Below are 18,460 nucleotides of genomic sequence, written 5' to 3'. Positions count from 1 at the left end.
ACATGGCTCCCCAAACCATCACTGATTGTGGAAACTTCACACTCGACCTCAAGCAGCTTGGATTGTGTGCCTCTCCACTCTTCCTCCAGACTCTGGGATCTTGTGGAATGTGTCAATGACTGCCTTCTGGACATCTGTTAAGTCTGCAGTCTTCCCCATGATTGTGGAGCCTACTGAAACAGACTAAGGGACCATTTTTAAATGCTTAGGAAGCCTTTGCAGGTGTTCTTTGTTAATTATTCCAATTTACTGAGATAATGACTTTTGTGTTTTCATTGGCTGTAAGCCATAATCATCAACATTAACAGAAATAATCACTTGAAATAGATCATTCTGTTTGTAATGACTCTATATAATATAGAAGTTTTACTTTTTGGATTGAAGAACTGAAATAAATTAACTTTTTGATGATATTCTAATTCTGTGAGATGCACCTGTATATTTACTTCATATGTTGTGTCCCTGACTCTGATGCAGGCTCGCACGCCGAGTTTGCATCTTTCCCGGCAAATGTTGGCTGATTTAATCAGCCATCATGTGCCTCTAGCAGTTGGGGGCTGAGCTAAGCTACGCCCACGGCTGTTAACATGTTAAGTGCTATTGTCAATCTCTGATAGTGACATTTAACAGGGGGGGCACATCATTCCACACGCCCATCAGCGAGCCCATGACATGATCGCAGGGCACCGATGGGTTGACATGACAGCCAGGGCTATGCTGAAGACCTTTGTGCTTGTCATGACGATTCTCCTGTGAAAGCCTGTTCTCCTGTAGCTGGTGTTCATAGAACATTTTAATTTTCACTATACATATCAGTGACGATGCACTGCTATGAATAGTACAATTGATCAGTTGATTGCAGCTTCAAATCCCTCTAAAGAGACTAACAAATACAGTAAAAAGTAAAAAAATAATAAAAAAAAAAAGAAAAACAAACAAAACAAAAAACAAAAGTTCAAATCACCCCCCTTTTGACCCACTAAAAATAAAACAATTAAAATAAATAAATAAAAAATACACATATTTGGTATTGTGCGTTTATAAAAGTGCAATCTATCAAAATATAACATAAATTAATCTGATCGGTAAACGGCGTAATGAGCAAATGAATTGAAACTCTAGAACTATGTCTTTTGGCAGCCGCAACATTGCAATAAAATGCAATAAGAGGCGATCAAAACCTCGTATCTACCCCAAAATGGGGTAGACACAAAAATAAGCCCTCACACAGCCCCATATCCCAAAAATTGAAAACGTTATGGGTCTCAGAAAATAGCAACACAAGCAAAATTTATTTATTTTTTTAACAAATTTATGATTTTTTTCATCACTGAAATAAAAAAAATAAACTATACATGTTTGGTATCTGCATAATCGTACTGACATGGACAATCATATTGTCTGGTCAGTTTAACCATATAGTGAACATAGTAAATAAAAAATAAAAAAAAAAGTTGTGGAATTTCACTTTTTTTCAATGTCAACGTACTTGGAATTTTTTGTTCGTGCTTTCCAGTGTATCACATGATAAACTGAATGATGTCATTCAAAAGTATAAAAAACAAGCCCTCATATGACTATGTGAACAGAAAAATGGCTCTTGGAAGAAGGGGAGGAAAAACGAAAACATGGAAAATTGACCGCTGGTGCCGGGGAGAATAAGCCTCTCCGGAGCTGCGCTCAGTGAGTGACAGGATGCCGCTTCTGAGCTCAGCTCCCCGGCATCAGCGGTCAGAGGATTACAGCGTAGGACATCTCCGGACAGGTGAGTATATGGATTTTATTATTTTATTCCTATTTTTACACAGCGACACAGCTGGAGCAGACTACTACTGCCCTCCTCATCTTCCCTGCTGGGGCTGATCACAGCGCTGGCAGGGAACCATGATGAGGGCAGCGTTCAGGACCCTGCGCTTAGCAACAACGCTAACTGTAATGCTGATTCCCGGGCGCCGATCCATGTGATCCTGATGTGGCACACGGTTGCCACACATGTGACACACACGGGACATGGATATCTCCGGTGCCGGTTTTTCCGTTACCGGAAATATATGGATGCGTGAAACCGGCCTAAGAGCATAAGATAGTAAAAACTGCACTTGCAGTTTTCCCTCTGCTCTAAGCAGCGAGATGTTCAGGGGAGTGAGATCAACTAGTAAGTAGGAATGAGCGAACCCATGGTTGTTCGGGTTCGAATGGTTCGACGAACATACAGTAAAAAGTTTGGTTTGGGTCCCCACTTTACGTTGAACTTGACCCCAGACCCGAATCCAATACAAGTCAATGGTGACCTGAACTTTGATGCTTTAAAATGGCTGTAAAATGGTCATAGTCAGGTCTAGGGGGCTGCAAAAGGAAGCTAAATGGGGGTAAGAGCAGGACAATCACCTTGCAAACAAATGTGGATGGGAAAATGACTTAAAAGGGTTCTTTCACCATAGCAATCATGGTAAAATAGGAAGTAAATGAATAACATAAACATTTTAACAGTGCCCTCACAAAGACTGAGGCTTGCTACCGCCAGTCCAGTTACAAATTTCACCCATAGAGCATGGTCCAGAGTACCCCCACGGAATCTTATTAAAAATTTCACCCACATAGCATGTTTTCACATTTCCCCCACAGAAGCCAATAATAAATTTAAACAACACAGCACCTTTTCACCTTCCCTGCGAAAGCTGATTAAAAATTTCACACCCACACAATGGGGCATAGTACCCCCACAGCTCAAAAATGTATGCTCCAGTAGCGTATGTTACAAATTCCGCCAATGAAAAGCTGTTAGTATGATCTTGGGTCGAGCTGGCAGTCCGCAGCGAGGCTTGCTACAGGCAGTCCTTTAAAAATGTCACCCACAGAGTATGGCGCAGAGTATTCCTACATTAGAAGCTTACACATTTCACCCTCAGAGCATGGGCAGAGTACTCCCTCAGAAGCAAATTTTAATCTTCACCCACAGATCATGGGGTAGAGTACCCTCCCAGACGCAGTTTTAACATTTCACCCCCAGATCATGGGGCACAGTACCCTCTCAGAAGCAGCTTTAAAATTTCACCCCCAGACCATGGGGCATAGTACCCTCTCTGAAGCAGCTTACAAATTTTACCCACAGACCATAGGGTAGAGAATCCTCTATGAAGCAGCTTTCTAACTTCACTCCCAGACCATGGGGCAGAGTACTGCTTCAGAAGCAAATTTCAAATTTAAATGGGTCAGACCCATCTGTTAGTACGTGGAGATGTGTGGACAGATAGTCTTCCACCATGTTGTTGTAATGCTGCCTCCTGCTAATACGTACCATATCAGATGGTGATGTCAGATGTTGTGGCATGCTCATAAAGTTTTACCACATTTCGGCCATTCTAACCATGCCTTCTGAAGTGCTGGCAGTGCCTCAGCTGCATTGGTGACTTCCTCCTCCACCTCTGCCTTGTTGTTCCACTGAACCCCCGCTGTCAGGTGGGAAAGTCATTAGTAGTTTTTCTACCAGCGTATGCTTGTATTCATGCATTTTGTGATCCCTTTCCAGTGACGGAAGTAATGATGGTATGTTGTCCTTGTAGTGGGGATCCATCAGGGTGGCCACCCAGTAATCTGCACTGGTAACAATACGGGCAACTCGTAAATCATTCCACAGGCACAGCAGCATGTATTTTCTCATGTGTGCCAGGCTGCCCAGAGACAACGACAAGCTGTCCTCGGTGGAAGGTCATTCGTCTGGGTAATCTGTATCCCCTCAGCCACGCTCCAGTGATGCCTGTGAGCTAATCTGAGTGCCACCCTGCTGTGAAAATGGTTAGTCCTCCTCCCTGCCTCCTCCGCCTCATCATCATCATCCTCCCAAACTGTCCCCTGCCTGTACAGTTGGGTACCTGGTCTATGTTGGAACAGTAACCCACCCTCCGAGCCCTGTGTGGACAACAGACCTGATAATGGTGTGAATTAACTATGCTCCTTCGCCTGCTCTTCTTGTGTGCCACCACCTCATCCATCATGGCCTGAATAGTTTTTTCCACCAGGTATATAGGCGGTATATTCATCCAACGAAGAAAAAATGCCAGGACCAAAATACATCGAAATTGTTTAAAAAGATGTCAATTTTATTGAATAAAAGACAAAAACAAATATTATTATAAGAATTCTGTAGGTATAAAGTGACATAGTGCTCAATAAATCTCTGATCATATAAATAATACATCAAATATATATACACTGCTCCAAAAAATAAAGGGAACACTCAAATAACACATCCTACAAAGTTGAATGTGCTGACAACAAAATCACACAAAAATCATCAATGGAAATCAAATTTATTAACCAATGGAGGCCTGGATTTGGAGTCACCCCCAAAATTAAAGTGAAAAAACACACTACTGGCTGATCCAACTTTTATGTAATGTCCTTAAAACAAGTCAAAATGAGGCTCAGTATTGTGTGTGGCGTCCACGTGCCTGTATGACCTTCCTACAACCCCTGGGCATGCTCCTGATGAGGTTGCGGATGGTCTCCTGTGGGATCTCCGCCCAGACCTGGACTAAAGCATCCGCCAACTCCTGGACAGTCTGTGGTGCAATGTGACGTTGGTGGATGGAGCGAGACATGATGTCCCAGATGTGCTCAATCGGATTCAGGTCTGGGGAACGGGCGGGCCAGTCCATAGCTTCAATGCCTTCATCTTGCCGGAACTGCTGACACACTCCAGCCACATGAGGTCTTGCATTGTCCTGCATTAGGAGGAACCCAGGGCCAACCGCACCTGCATATGGTCTCACAGGGGGTATGAGGATCTCATCTCGGTACCTAATGGAAGTCAGGCTACCTCTGGCAAGCACATGGAGGGCTGTGCGGCCCTCCAAAGAAATGCCAATCTACACCATTACTGACCCACTGCCAAACCGGTCATGCTGAAGGATGTTGCAGGCAGCAGATCGCTCTCCACTGCGTCTCCAGACTCTGTCACGTCTGTCACATGTGCTCAGTGTGAACCTGCTTTCATCTGTGAAGAGCACAGGGCGCCAGTGGTGACTTTGCCAATCCTGGTGTTCTGTGGCAAATGCCAAGCGTCCTGCACGGTGTTGGGCTGTGAGCACAACCCCCATCTGTGGACGTCGGGCCCTCATACCACCCTCATGGAGTCAGTTTCTAACCGTTTTTGCAGACACATGCACATTTGTGGCCTGCTGAAGGTCATTTTGCAGGGCTCTGGCAGTGCTCCTCCTGTTCCTCCTTGCACAAAGGCGAAGGTAGCGGTCCAGCTGCTGGGTTGTTGCCCTCCTATGGCCCCCTCCACGTCTCCTGGTGTACTGGCCTGTCTCCTGGTAGCGCCTCCAGCCTCTGTACACTACACTGACAGACACAGCAAACCTTCTTGCCACAGCTCGCATTAATGTGCCATTCTGGATGAGCTGCACTACCGGAGCAACTTCTGTGGATTGTAGAGTCCGTTTCATGCTACCACGAGTGTGAAAGCACAACCAACATTCAAAAGTGACCAAAACATCAGCCACAAAGCATTGGTACTGAGATGTGGTCTGTGGTCCCCACCTGCAGAACCACTCCTTTATTGAGGGTGTCTTGATAATTGCCAATAATTTCCATCTATTGTCTATTCCATTTGCACAACAGCATGTGAAATTGATTGTCAATCAGTGTTGCTTCCTAAGTGGACAGTTTGATTTCACAGAAGTTTGATTTACTTGTAGTTATATTCTGTTGTTTGTGTTCCCTTTATTTTTTTTGAGCAGTGTATGTAAAGAAAAGACAATATATATGTGTACACTCAAAGTGAGTATATAATCAACATAATCATAAATCAATATATTTGTGGATTATACCTACATACATAATTGTGTACTATCCCTCAACTTTAAGCATATAATAATTCCCTCTAGGACACCTTATATACAGTATATCAGGGATTCGTTGCAGTTTTTTGTATATAGGCAATATAGTAACGCTGATGTTGGCGTCATCAGCACTGGCCATATTGGGGGAATATTCAAAGCAGCGCAACATGGCACACACGTTCCGCATGTAGGGCCAGTCATTGGTGGTGAAGTGGTGTTGTTCTGCAGTACGACTCAACCGTGTGTGCTGCAGCTGAAGCTCTACTATTGCCTGCAACTTGCACAGTCTATGCAGCATATGCAAGTTGGAGTTCTACCTTGTTGGTACGTCACATATCAGCTGGTGAGCAGGAAGGCAGAAGTGACAATGCAGCGCACACAGGCGCGCAGCAGCAGGGTGAGAACGCCAAAATTGTGCACACATTGCCTTCACTTTTAGCAGCTCAGACATATGTGGGTAGTTTTTCAGGAAGCTCTGAACCACCAAGTTGAGCACATGCGCCTGGCAAGAGATGTTCGTTAAACCGGCTAGGCCCAGAGCTGCTATGAGATTTCGCACATTATCGCACACCACCAGGCCGGGCAAGAGATCCACCAGCAGCAACCACTCATCTGTCTGGTTTATCCCCCAAACAGAGGAGTTTAAGAACAGCCTTCTGTCGTTTCCCCCTGGCTGTGCTCAAGTTGGTGGTGCAGGTGTTCCTGTGATCGAATGAGGAGATGGTGGAGGAAGAAGAGTAGGAGGAGGAGGGAACCTGGACAGATAAACGTCCAGCAATACTAGTTGATGGTAGGACATGAGGTGGAATGCCTACCGCACTGTCCCAGCTGCCACTACATTTACCAGTTAGGGAGATGTAACGTCCCTGGCCGTGCTTACTGGTCCATATATTGGTGGTTATGTGGACTTTGCCACTGATGGCATTGCACAGTGCACACTTGATTTGGTCCGCAAAATGTTTGTGCAGGGCAGGGATGGCCCACCGGGAAGAGTAGTGGCGGCTGGGAACAACGTACTGTGGGACAGCCACCAACATCATTTTTTTAAAACTGACCATCTCCACCAACTGGAATGGCATCATTTCAAAGGCCAGTAATTTTGAAATGCTGTCATTCAGTACCATGGCTTGTGGGTGGCTAGGTTGGTATCTCCTCTTTCTATCGAGTATTTGGGGAATGGAAAGCTGAACACTTCCATGGGACGGTGTGGAGATGCTCGGTGACACTGGTGGTGGTGATGCTATCACATCCTCTAACTGCGGGGAGGCAGGTGGCCCTGTTGATTGTGAGCTGGAGGAAAAGGTTGAGACTGCAGCAGAAGAGGGAGCAGGAGGAGGCTCAGATTTGTCATGATTTTTAAAGTGTATACTCCTTCACCTCGTGCTTGAAATTCAGATGCTTCGTCATACAGGTGGTGCTCAGGTTCAGAACATTTATGAATCGCTTCAGGGTCTGACATCACAGAGTGCAAACCACCTGTCGCTTGTCGGCAGCACATTCCCTGAAGAAATGCCATGCCAGGGAGCTCTTTTGAGCTGTCTTTGGTGTGCTTAGATCAGTAGCGAGGTGGGCAGTAGCAGCCGATGTAGTGGCTAGGGCTGCCCACTGTGCCTTTGCACCCTGCTCCCTTTTCTGCTGGGCTGTTGTGGCTGTATGGCCACCTCCTCTTCCTCTGAACTGCACACGTCAGTTGGATGGCCTCCGGTCCATGTGGGGTCTAGGACCTCATCATCCCCTGCATCATCTTCCACCGACTCCTCAACTCTGCCCTCCTTGACAGTCTGCACACTGCATAAAGACGCTGCAATTGGCAACTGAGTTTCGTCATCATCAAACACTCTTTTGTAGATGATTCACTGCACAGAGCTGCCCTGGACCGGGACGTTTTCAAATGAAACGAAGCATAGGAAAAATATGCATTGATTTCAGAATAAAACTTCACCTTTATTGTAAGTCTTTTCATAAAAACAGATAAACAGGCATACCACTGATAACCTTGCAAATAAACCGACGCGTTTCAACTAAAATGTCTTATTCATGGTCGAGTGCAGTGCGATTCCCGCAGACGCCGGCAATGGAGGAGATGGAGAAATTATTTTCTCCGTCTCTTTCGCACCTGTGCTCCGATTCTCTATTGCGAGAGGATCAGAGCACAGTGCACTTATACTCAGCTCAAACTCACAGCTGAGTGTCATTAGCATCGGATGCTATAAACTAGTGTGACTCTGGCCTGAGGTCTGGCCTCAAGTTCCCCAGATGATAAAAAAAAGCATTGCAAAGTATTTTAGAACTAGAACATGAATCGATCAGCAGATAAGTGGGCTGCCTTCATTTTCAGAAGGGTTTATCATGTTAAGACAACCCCATTTGATAGGAAAGCAATGGTATCACGTTCATGAAAAGCACAAGTATGCCAATTAACTTTGCACATAGACAAAACTAGTGACCCTATTATAAGGAGTTGTGTTTTACTTTGTGTCTACAGTATTGTTGGTTGTTTTATATGACACATTACACATATATATTCCACAAACTAAAGTTTACATTTATCTCTTGTTTCTAGGAAATGTTGAGGTAATCAATGCTAGAGAGACTGTTCCCAGAGAGTTTACTCCACATTTAATGGACCAGTGTGCAAATAAAAAAATATTCAAAACAGGTAGGTGCACTTTAGAATATCATGTGTGGGATTTATGTGTTAATGTCTAGTAACAGTGGTAGCTGAACAGCAAAAAACTGGTGCAAAATAAGCGATGCCATTATCTGTCCTTCACTTTAAACAGATAGGACTGTTACAGCTTTAAACAGAATGTATACTTTGCTGTATGTTGAATATTGTTGGATTAAAGCAGGGATGGGGAAAAGTGCCATTTGGATATTTATAACATGACTTGCGGGCCATACAAAATTATCAACTTAAAAATGACCCTGCCATATTTAATCAAATATTTAAATAATTCACCACTAATGTGATGCCTGGAACTTCTTCTCTTTGGTGAGATGTGTAATGTTATGTGCTATGGATGATGATAGTTCACAACTGATTTTCCAGGTTTGTGTCAGTCAGTAAGGAGCACAATCAACTCTTTGCAATGCTAAACTTTGTAAAGAACTGCTTGCAGCAGAAACTTAGTGTTGTATATTACAATGCATGTCTCTTCAAAGTGGGAAATTCATCACTGCTCACAAAATGTTTATTGAACTCAAGCAAGAGGGAGGTCTGCTTTACACATCACATAGGAGACACTGAGACTGCTGTATACATCACATGGATACACCGACTGCTCTATACACATCGCATAGGAGACATTGAGATTCTACTTTATACATCACACAGGATACACTGAGACTAATGTTTACATCACATGGATACATCGATTGCTATATATATATATATATCATATAGGACACTGAGATTCTACTTTATACATCACATAGGATACACTAAGACTGCTGTATACTTCACATGGATACATCGACTGCTGTGTATACATCATATAGGATACACTGAAATTCTATTTTATAAATCACATAGGATACCCTGAGCCTGTGTAAGGGGGAAGACCGGGGTGTAAGTGCTTTCAGAGCAAGGGATCCGGAACTGCCGGGGCCGTACCTCCTGTTGCAGGGGGGAGACAGACTGCTAGCACAGGAGTCATGTGACTGGGAAGTTGGGGGTGTGTCCAGAGACAGAGCTGGGAAGTCAGGTGACCGAGGGACTCCTGGTGTGACTGGAGAGAGGAAGAGACGAGGACGTTTTGCACGGGAAAGCGGAGCTGAGTCCTGCGCAGGAGAACAGTGTGAGAGGGTCCAGGCTCCTGGCTCGAGTACTGGGAGCAGGAGTCGGGTGCAGTGGACCGGAAGAGTCAACCCCGACTATAGAGACAAGGGACGCAGGGTCCGTGGAGCCGAGGCACGTGAGGTGCCGTGTTATGGACTAGGGGCTCAGCGGGTAAAACCGGAGACCGCCCGCTGCCGCCAGAAGGTGGAGCATTGTTTGGGCGGGGAAGCCTGAAGAAATCATCACCTGCATCCGCTGGCGACTGCCTGGTGAGGAGCCAGAGTACAAACTAACGTTTACAACCGGTTCGGCTCTGCTACATCTTGTCAGACTGTGAACTTTTAGTTATAGACTTTCGCCTGCTATTTTCCTTGTTTTCCCCCCATATTTTCCTTGTTGCTCCCTGCGTGGAGATTGACCTTGTTCTTATAAACCCTCCCTGTTTATTTACCCCTCATTGGCGGCTCTGTGTTTCTGTGTCACTGCATCTAAAGTTCCCGTGTTATATTTGGCGTAGTCGGCAGTCGTTAGACACAGACACTGCAGAGCAGCCCATCCTGGGTGCTCCTAAATCTAGCTTGCCACTGGGGGCCATGCTCAGCAATCTCCCAAAGTTCACCGGGGACAATATGATGCTGTGGGACTGTGTTGAGAGAGTTAGGAGTATGTTACGTATGCATCCGATGACCCCAGCTACAGTTATATGAAAAAGTTTGGGCACCCCTATTAATCTTAAGCTTAATGTTTTATAAAAATTGGTGTTTTTGCAACAGCTATTTCAGTTTGATATATGTAATAACTGTTGGACACAGTAATGTTTCTGCCTTGAAATGAGGTTTATTGTACTAACAGAAAATGTGCAATCTGCATTCAAACAAAATTTGACAGGTGCATAAGTATGGGCACCTCACCAGAAAAGTGACATTAATATTTAGTAGATCCTCCTTTTGCAAAAATAACAGCCTCTAGTCACTTCTTGTAGCTTTTAATGATTTCCTGGATCCTGGATGAAGGTATTTTTGACCATTCCTCTTTACAAAACAATTCCAGTTCAGTTAAGTTTGATGGTCGCCGAGCATGGACAGCCCTCTTCAAATGATCCCACAGATGTTCAATGATATTCAGGTCTGGGGACTGGGATGGCCATTCCAGAACATTGTAATTGTTCCTCTGCATGAATGCCTGAGTAGATTTGGAGCGGTGTTTTGGATCATTGTCTGGCTGAAAGATCCATCCCCTGCGTAACTTCAACTTTGTCACTGATTCTTGAACATTATTGTCAAGAATCTGCTGATACTGAGTGGAATCCATGCGTCCCTCAAGATTCCCGGTGCCGGCATTGGCCACACAGCCCCAAAGCATGATGGAACCTCCACCAAATTTTACTGTGGGTGGCAAGTGTTTTTCTTGGAATGCTGTGTTTTTTTGCCGCCATGCATAACGCCTTTTTGTATGACCAAACAACTCAATCTTGGTTTCATCAGTCCACAGGACCTTTTTCCAAAAAGAAATTGGCTTCTCCAAATGTGCTTTGGCATACCTCAGCCGACTCTGTTTGTGGCGTGCTTGCAGAAACGGCTTCTTTCGCATCACTCTCCCATACAGCTTCTCCTTGTGCAAAGTGCGTTGTATAGTTGACCCATGCACAGTGACACCATCTGCAGCAAGTTGATGCTGCAGCTCTCTGGAGGTGGTCTGAGGATTGTCCTTGACTGATCTCACCATTCTTCTTCTCTGCCTTTCTGATGTTTTTCTTGGCCTGCCACTTCTGGCCTTAACAAGAACTGTCCCTGTGTTCTTCCATTTCCTTACTATGTTCCTCACAGTGGAAACTGACAGGCTAAATCTCTGAGACAGCTTTTTGTATCCTTCCCCTGAACAACTATGTTGAATAATCTTTGTTTTCAGATCATTTGACAGTTGTTTTGAGGAGCCCATGATGCCACTCTTCAGAGGAGATTCAAACAGGAGAACAACTTGCAAGTGGCCACTTTAAGTAGCTTTTCTCATGATTGCATACACCTGGCTATGAAGTTCAAAGCTCAATGAGGTTACAAAACCAAAAAAAGTGCTTTAGTAAGTCAGTAAAAAGTAGGTAGGAGTATTTAAAACAAGAAAATGATAAGGGTGCCCATACTTATGCACCTGTCAAATTTTGTTTGAATGCAGATTGCACATTTTCTGTTAGTACAATAAACCTCATTTCAAGGCAGAAACATTACTGTGTCCAACAGTTATTACATATATCAAACTGAAATAGCTGTTGCAAAAACACCAATTTTTATAAAACATTAAGCTTAAGATTAATAGGGGTGCCCAAACTTTTTCATATAACTGTATGCAAGCCAAAATACCTTACTGGCCCTGGACGGCGATGCCTGACAATCCGTGATGTACCGCCCTCCCCATGACCGGGATACTGTAGAAAAAGTAGTGTGGATACTGGAGGAGATGCATGGGGATCCCACCAATGTAGGAGAGCTGAGGATACGGCTGTTTCACCAAGTGCAGCAGGAGGGGGAGACTGTGACGCAGTATGTTAATGCCTTACAGAGGGTGCATGCCTATATCACTAGAAAAGACGACATGGGGAATTTGGGAATGGACTCCCCTGACGTGATCTTGAGGGACCAGTTTGTGGCAGGCCTCAGGGATGTGCAGCTGAAGCAGGCCTTGCGGGAGCGCCTGCACGCCAACCCACCTATGACTTTTCTAGAAGTGGGGGCAGAGGCACGTGTGAGAGAGCAGGAGATGGAGGTGACGGCCCTGGCAGGGATGGTCCGGAGTAATGAGGTACCCACCCTGCCTGCAGCTGAACCGGAATGGGCTCGAGAGATGCAGAAGGAGATACGGGAGATGCGGGATGAATGGTCCAGTCTCAAGAAGACCCCTGCCCCGACACCAGAGATACCCAGATCGATTGCCCCAGTTATGGAAATAATTGAATTCAGCCCCCCCCCCCTGCAGGAGAGTTCCATAGAGGAGTGAGGCAGCCCTACACAGACAGAGACACGACCTGCTGGAAGTGTGGAGGCGCAGGACATTACGCCAGGGGCTGTGATAGCCGAGGGCGGCCCCTGTCGCAGCAGCCGTTAAACTAGCAGGCTCCGTGTTTGGGGGACACAACCCGGAGCCTGAGGAAGGGGAAAGAAGAAAAGGAAGTCCCAAGGACCTGGTTTCCACCAGCCCGACTGTCTGGCCTGAAATAAGTGGTCAGGCTGTTCACTGCCTGATTGACATGGGATCTCAGGTGACTACGATGACAGAACCCTACTTCCAACAGCGATTCCCAGAGATAGCGCAGGCTGAATGGGGACCAGTAATTAGTCTCACGGCTGCTAATCAAATACCCATCCCGGTCACAGGGGTGGTGTGGATGAAGATCCGAGTATGTGGAAAAGATGTGGGGAAAAAAGGAGTCGTCTTACTTGCAGGGGGAACCGGAAGTGAACCCCCGGTGACCCTCGGAATGAATATGTTGAAAGAGATCGGGCAAATCCTGATTAGTGAGCCGAGGGAGATTCCTCTAGACCAGTGGGACCCACGAACCCCCCAAAGGAGGGTCTTTCAACAACTAATCCGAGCTGCCCAGGCTCAGGAGACGTCGAATGAAGGGAAGGTCCTGGGAAAAATAATAGTGCCAGCAGCTACGGCGCTCACCTTACCGCCCGGACAAACTGTACTCATGTTACCCGCACAGGTCTGCACACCTCTTGAAGGAGTCGAAGTTCAGATAGAACCGAGATCGATGGACAAAGTACCTCCTGGACTCTTGGTGGCTCGGACACTGGCCACTGTCCAGGGTGGCAATGTTATAGTGTGGTGTGTTAATCTGGGCGAAGATGATCTCACACTCCCTCCCAGGGCGGAAATAACCCAGATTCTGGGAATGTCAGAGAAGTTGGTGCGACCTGATGTGGTATAGCTGTCCGCTGTACGAGGAGACCCCTGGACTCTGGCGGTCACCGTGCCGTCGGAACCCCACCGGGCTAGTGCGAAGGGAGGGACGAAGAATCCTAGAACGAATGCGGACTGAATTGACGGGACTTACACCTCGACAGGTGCAGCAGGTTGAGGAGGTACTGGAGCGGTACCAGGAAGTCTTTGCTCGCCATGAGGATGATTTTGGTTGCACCGAAGCCATTACCCACGAGATTCCCACGGGGAGCGCTGCCCCAGTGCGGGAGAGATACCGGCAGATACCTCCCCAGATGTATAAAGAGGTTAAGGAGATGCTAGCCCATATGTTACAGAATGCTGTGATACGGGAGAGTCAGAGTCCGTGGGCATCCCCGATTGTCCTGGTCCGGAAGAAAGATGGGACCCTGCGGTTCTGTGTGGACTATAGATGACTGAATGCCTGTACAGTATGGGACTCTTACCCACTACCTCGAATCGAAGAGTCTCTGTCGGCCTTAGGGAAGGCAAGATACTTCTCCTCCTTGGATCTGGCCAGTGGGTACTGGCAGGTGCCCGTGGCCGAACATGACCGTGCGAAGACGGCGTTCATATTACCCATGGGACTGTTCGAGTTCAATCGGATGCCCTTCGGCCTGACTAACACCCCCGGGATGTTCCAGCGTCTGATGGAGAGGTGCCTGGGCGATTTGAACTTCGAGGCCACACTGATTTACCTTGACGACATAATTGTCTATGCCGCCACCTTCGAGGAGCACCTCCAGCGACTGGAGCAAGTACTGAGTCGCCTACAGAGTCATGGCCTAAAGGTGAAGCCCCAGAAGTGCCACCTGTTCCGCAAACAGATCGAATATCTCGGTCATACTGTATCTGGTGAAGGAGTCAGGCCCACCCGGGAGAAGGTGGCCGCCATACAGGAGTGGCCTACCCCGAAGACAGTAACGGACATTCGGGCCTTCCTGGGACTTGCCGGGTACTACCGAAGATTCGTGAAGAACTTCACCAGCATAGCCAACCCATTGCTGGAGCTACTTAAGGGAGTGCCGGCGGTCTCCAAGAATCAGGCGTTTCGGTGGGGAAGCAGCCAGGAAGTGGCTTTCCGTGCCCTAAAAATGGCCCTGACCGAGGCCCCAATACCTGCCTATGCGGATTTCTCCCAACCATTCATACTCCACACTGATGGGAGCCTACATGGTCTAGGATCCGTGTTATCCCAAGCACAGGAGGGGAAAGAGCGCGTGATTGCGTACGCCATTTGCTCCCTTCACGACTCCGAGAGGAACCCAGATATTTATAGCTCTTTAAAATTAGAGTTGCTGGCTCTGGTTTGGGCAATGACCGAGAAGTTTGCAGAGTATTTGTCCGGGTCCGAAGTACTGGTGAGAACAAATAACAACCCGCTGGCCCACCTGGAAAATGCGAAATTGGGAGCCCTGGAGCAGCGGTGGGTGGCCCGCATGGCCAGGTACCGGTATAAGATCGCCTAAGGCAGAGAATACTCACGCCGTCGCCCTCTCCAGAGTGACATATGAACGGCCTGATCATGACCGCGATGAAGATTTAGAGGCGGATGAGACCCCTAGCTTCCGAAGTTTCGTGGGACCGCTGACTGCGGCGCAGTGACAGATCAGAGAGACGTCGGAAGAACAAGTGCTAGGGCGGCCAAGAGATGACTGGATCCAACTTCAACAGACTGACAGAGAAGTTGCTCAATTACGTCAATGGGTGGCTTTGCGGCAAGTCCCCAGTCGAGAAGAGAGGAGTACCCTGTCGCCGGGAGTACTGAAAATGCTGGGACAATGGGAGAGACTGTGTTTGCGAGACGGGCTGCTGTACCGACGGGTGCAGCTACTGCGAGTGTTCGGGACCACCTGGCAAGTGGTGATCCCAGAGAAGTTGGTCAGAGTAGTGGCCAAGGAGGCTCATGAACGAGGGGCTCACTTCGGACCAGAGAAGACATTTCAGTGGTTGCAGAGGCTGGTGTATCATCCCCGACTGCGAGTAACAATAGAAGACACTTGTCGAAGATGTCGGAGCTGTGAGCTGGTTAAGCCCCCGGAGCAGCGGGTCCCCATACAAACCATTGTGACTTCTGCCCCCTTGGAGGTGCTGATGATCGACTATTTGGCTGTTGGACCGGCGCATCTCGGGTATGAACATTGCCTGGTAATGACAGACCACTTCACAAAGTTTGCGGTAGTGACCCCGACCAGGGACCAGACCGCCGAGTCAGCTGCGCAGGCCATCTGCCGAGACTTCATTCGGGTGTATGGCTGCCCAAAGAGGATCCATTCCGATCAAGGCGCCTGCTTCCAAGGCAGGGTGATGGAAGAGCTGCACCGGTTGTACAAGATTGAGAAGTCACGGACTACTCCTTACCACCCTCAAGGAAATGGGGCCTGTGAACGCTTTAATTGGACACTGATCCAAATGCTCCGCACGTTGGAGGAAGATCGAAAGGTACGATGGCCTGAGTTTGTGGCCGAGTTGGTGTGGGTCTACAACAACCGAGTGAATAGTACGACGGGGTTCACTCCTTATACCTTGCTGTTCGGGCGAAAGGGGCAAGAGATCACCGAGTTAGAGCTGGACCCCGAGGAGGACTACCCACGGACGAGGATGTCTTCCTGGGTCCGGGAACATCGGCATCGACTGCAGACCCTCCGACGGTTGGTACAACAAAAGTTTTAGGAACTCAAACATCATAAGACATTGCCTCTTCGAGGGACAGCTCTGAGGCCCGGGGAGCGGGTGTTAGTTCGGGACAGGCGGCCCCGGGGCAAATTGAGTAAACGGTGGGAACGGACCCCGCAACGAGTGAAGCGCAGGATTGGCGCTGAAGGACCTGTGTATGAAGTTCAACCCGAGGGGACTGAAGGAGCCCCTACCAGAGTGGTTCATCTTAGTATGCTGCGGCCCTGTCTGTCTAAAGATGACAAGGATGAAGAAGAATCACCTGCTTCTAGAGAAGGTCCTGTCACAGTTGCCCCAAGCCACGATGTGGACGAAGAAGAATTGTTGATTCTACCTCCGAGCCCCAGCACTCGATTACCTGCAGTCCCCAGTGCAGGCGGCGAGGGAACAACATCGGTTGAAGCCACCCGGCAGGCGGAGATTGGGAATCCGAGTGACCCTGCACCCCCAATCGGTCAAACTGAGTTACGCCGATCAGAAAGGACAACAGCAGGAGTGCCTCCTTAACGTTACGAACAAGATCAATTTATATGGCATCGTATCGTCCAGGAAGTCCAAGAGTGTGAACGTTTGATGAAGGAACTCTCGCCCGTGGAATGGCGAGTTAAAGGAGAGCGGGAGTGTAAGGGGAAAGACCGGGGTGTAAGTGCTTTCAGACAAGGGATCCGGAACTTCCGGGGCCGTACCTCCTGTTGCAGGGGGGAGACAGACTGCTAGCACAGGATTCATGTGACTGGGAAGTTGGGGGTGTGTCCAGAGACAGAGCTGGGAAGTCAGGTGACCGAGGGACTCCTGGTGTGACTGGAGAAAGAAAGAGACGAGGACGTTTTGCGCGGGAAAGCGGAGCTGAGTCCTGCGCAGGAGAACAGTGTGAGAGGGTCCAGGCTCCTGGCTCGAGTACTGGGAGCAGGAGTCGGGTGCAGTGGACCGGAAGAGTCAAGCCCGACTATAGTGACAAGGGACGCAGGGTCCGTGGAGCCGAGGCACGTGAGGTGCCGTGTTATAGACTAGGGGCTCAGCGGGTAAAACCGGAGATTGCCCGCTGCCGCCAGAAGACGGATCATTGTTTGGGCGGGGAAGCCTGAAGAAATCATCACTTTCATCCGCTGGCGACTGCCTGGTGAGGAGCCAGAGTCAGCTAAGTGTACAAACTAATGTTTACAACCGGTTCGGCTCTGCTACATCTTGTCAGACTGTGAACTGTTAGTTATAGACTTTCACCTGTTATTTTCCTTGTTTTCCCCCCATATTTTCCTTGTTGCTCCCTGCGTGGAGATTGACCTTGTTCTTATAAACACCCCCCTGTTTATTAACCCCGTATTGGCGGCTCTGTGTTTCTGTGTCACTGCATCTACAGTAAAGTACCGGTGTTACACCTGCAGTTTACATCACATAGGAGACACTGACACTACTGTAAACACATCACACAGGATACACTGACTCTGCTACAAACATCACAGGTAGGAGTGGGACAGGATTGCAGATGTATATTCTCTGCCCACAAAAAATGTCCTTTTGCCGGTACTGGCCATTGCTGAATGTAATTCAGTGCTGCATGCACCGTGTCGGCGTTCAATAGTGAATGCTGTGTACGTGTTCTTGCATATGGTATCATTAAAAGACTTTCGGACAAAAAAGGGGGTCCAAGCACTCTGACCCAATGACAATCTGCCTGAATGCTGGACCAAATGGTATGTTTTTCCTGGTATTCCTCAGAGCATTGCTTTTTTTTAATCCGCTATACATTTCCAGAGATATGGGCCTTTTTATTTAGTGCTAATTTTTATGGTCTTTACCAAGGGGATGCTGCTCACAGGATTCTTTGTGAGCATGTTTTTATGCTGTTCTGCATAGTTAACCTGAGAGCGCTGCAGGAGGAGTGCATGGATACTGAAGTGCACCAGATCAAGCAATCTGTCTAGCTTTAGAGCAGCACTTACAAGGAGGGGCTTAATGACCACGGTCGCAGAGGTTGCGACCATGACCAGGCCCACGCAGGGGCGAGGACCTGCTGATGCCAGTATGAACTTCAACTGGTTGTGCATCCTCGGATGCACATTCAGTTGAAGTGTATTGCAGCGCAGAGACCCGTCAGGTCTGTGCGTGGCAATACATGCTGCCGATCAATCACAAGCCAGCAGCTGACGTCGGCGTGCACATGACTGGGGGAGCATGGAAATGACATTATGCACTCCCATCGCTTGAACAATGAAGTTAGCTG

General features: G+C 47.7%; 1 protein-coding gene across 4 annotated transcripts in view; it reads left to right on the top strand.

Moving 5' to 3' along the window:
• The window catches only part of GGT5 (gamma-glutamyltransferase 5), a 340,283-nt gene that overhangs the window by 254,734 nt on the left and 67,089 nt on the right, over window positions 1-18,460 (top strand). For all 4 annotated transcript variants that reach the window (XM_073674260.1, XM_073674242.1, XM_073674251.1 and 1 more), the window contains exon 4: window positions 8,410-8,505. In XM_073674260.1, the coding sequence (XP_073530361.1) occupies window positions 8,410-8,505 (96 nt within the window). The remainder of the gene's footprint in view (window positions 1-8,409; window positions 8,506-18,460) is intronic.

The sequence above is a fragment of the Phyllobates terribilis genome, unplaced genomic scaffold (assembly GCF_046119375.1).
Source record: "Phyllobates terribilis strain yellow unplaced genomic scaffold, ASM4611937v1 Scaffold_1__5_contigs__length_1240528914, whole genome shotgun sequence".
In the NCBI taxonomy this organism is placed as follows: domain Eukaryota; kingdom Metazoa; phylum Chordata; class Amphibia; order Anura; family Dendrobatidae; genus Phyllobates; species Phyllobates terribilis.
This window is presented reverse-complemented; position numbering and strand designations above follow the sequence as displayed.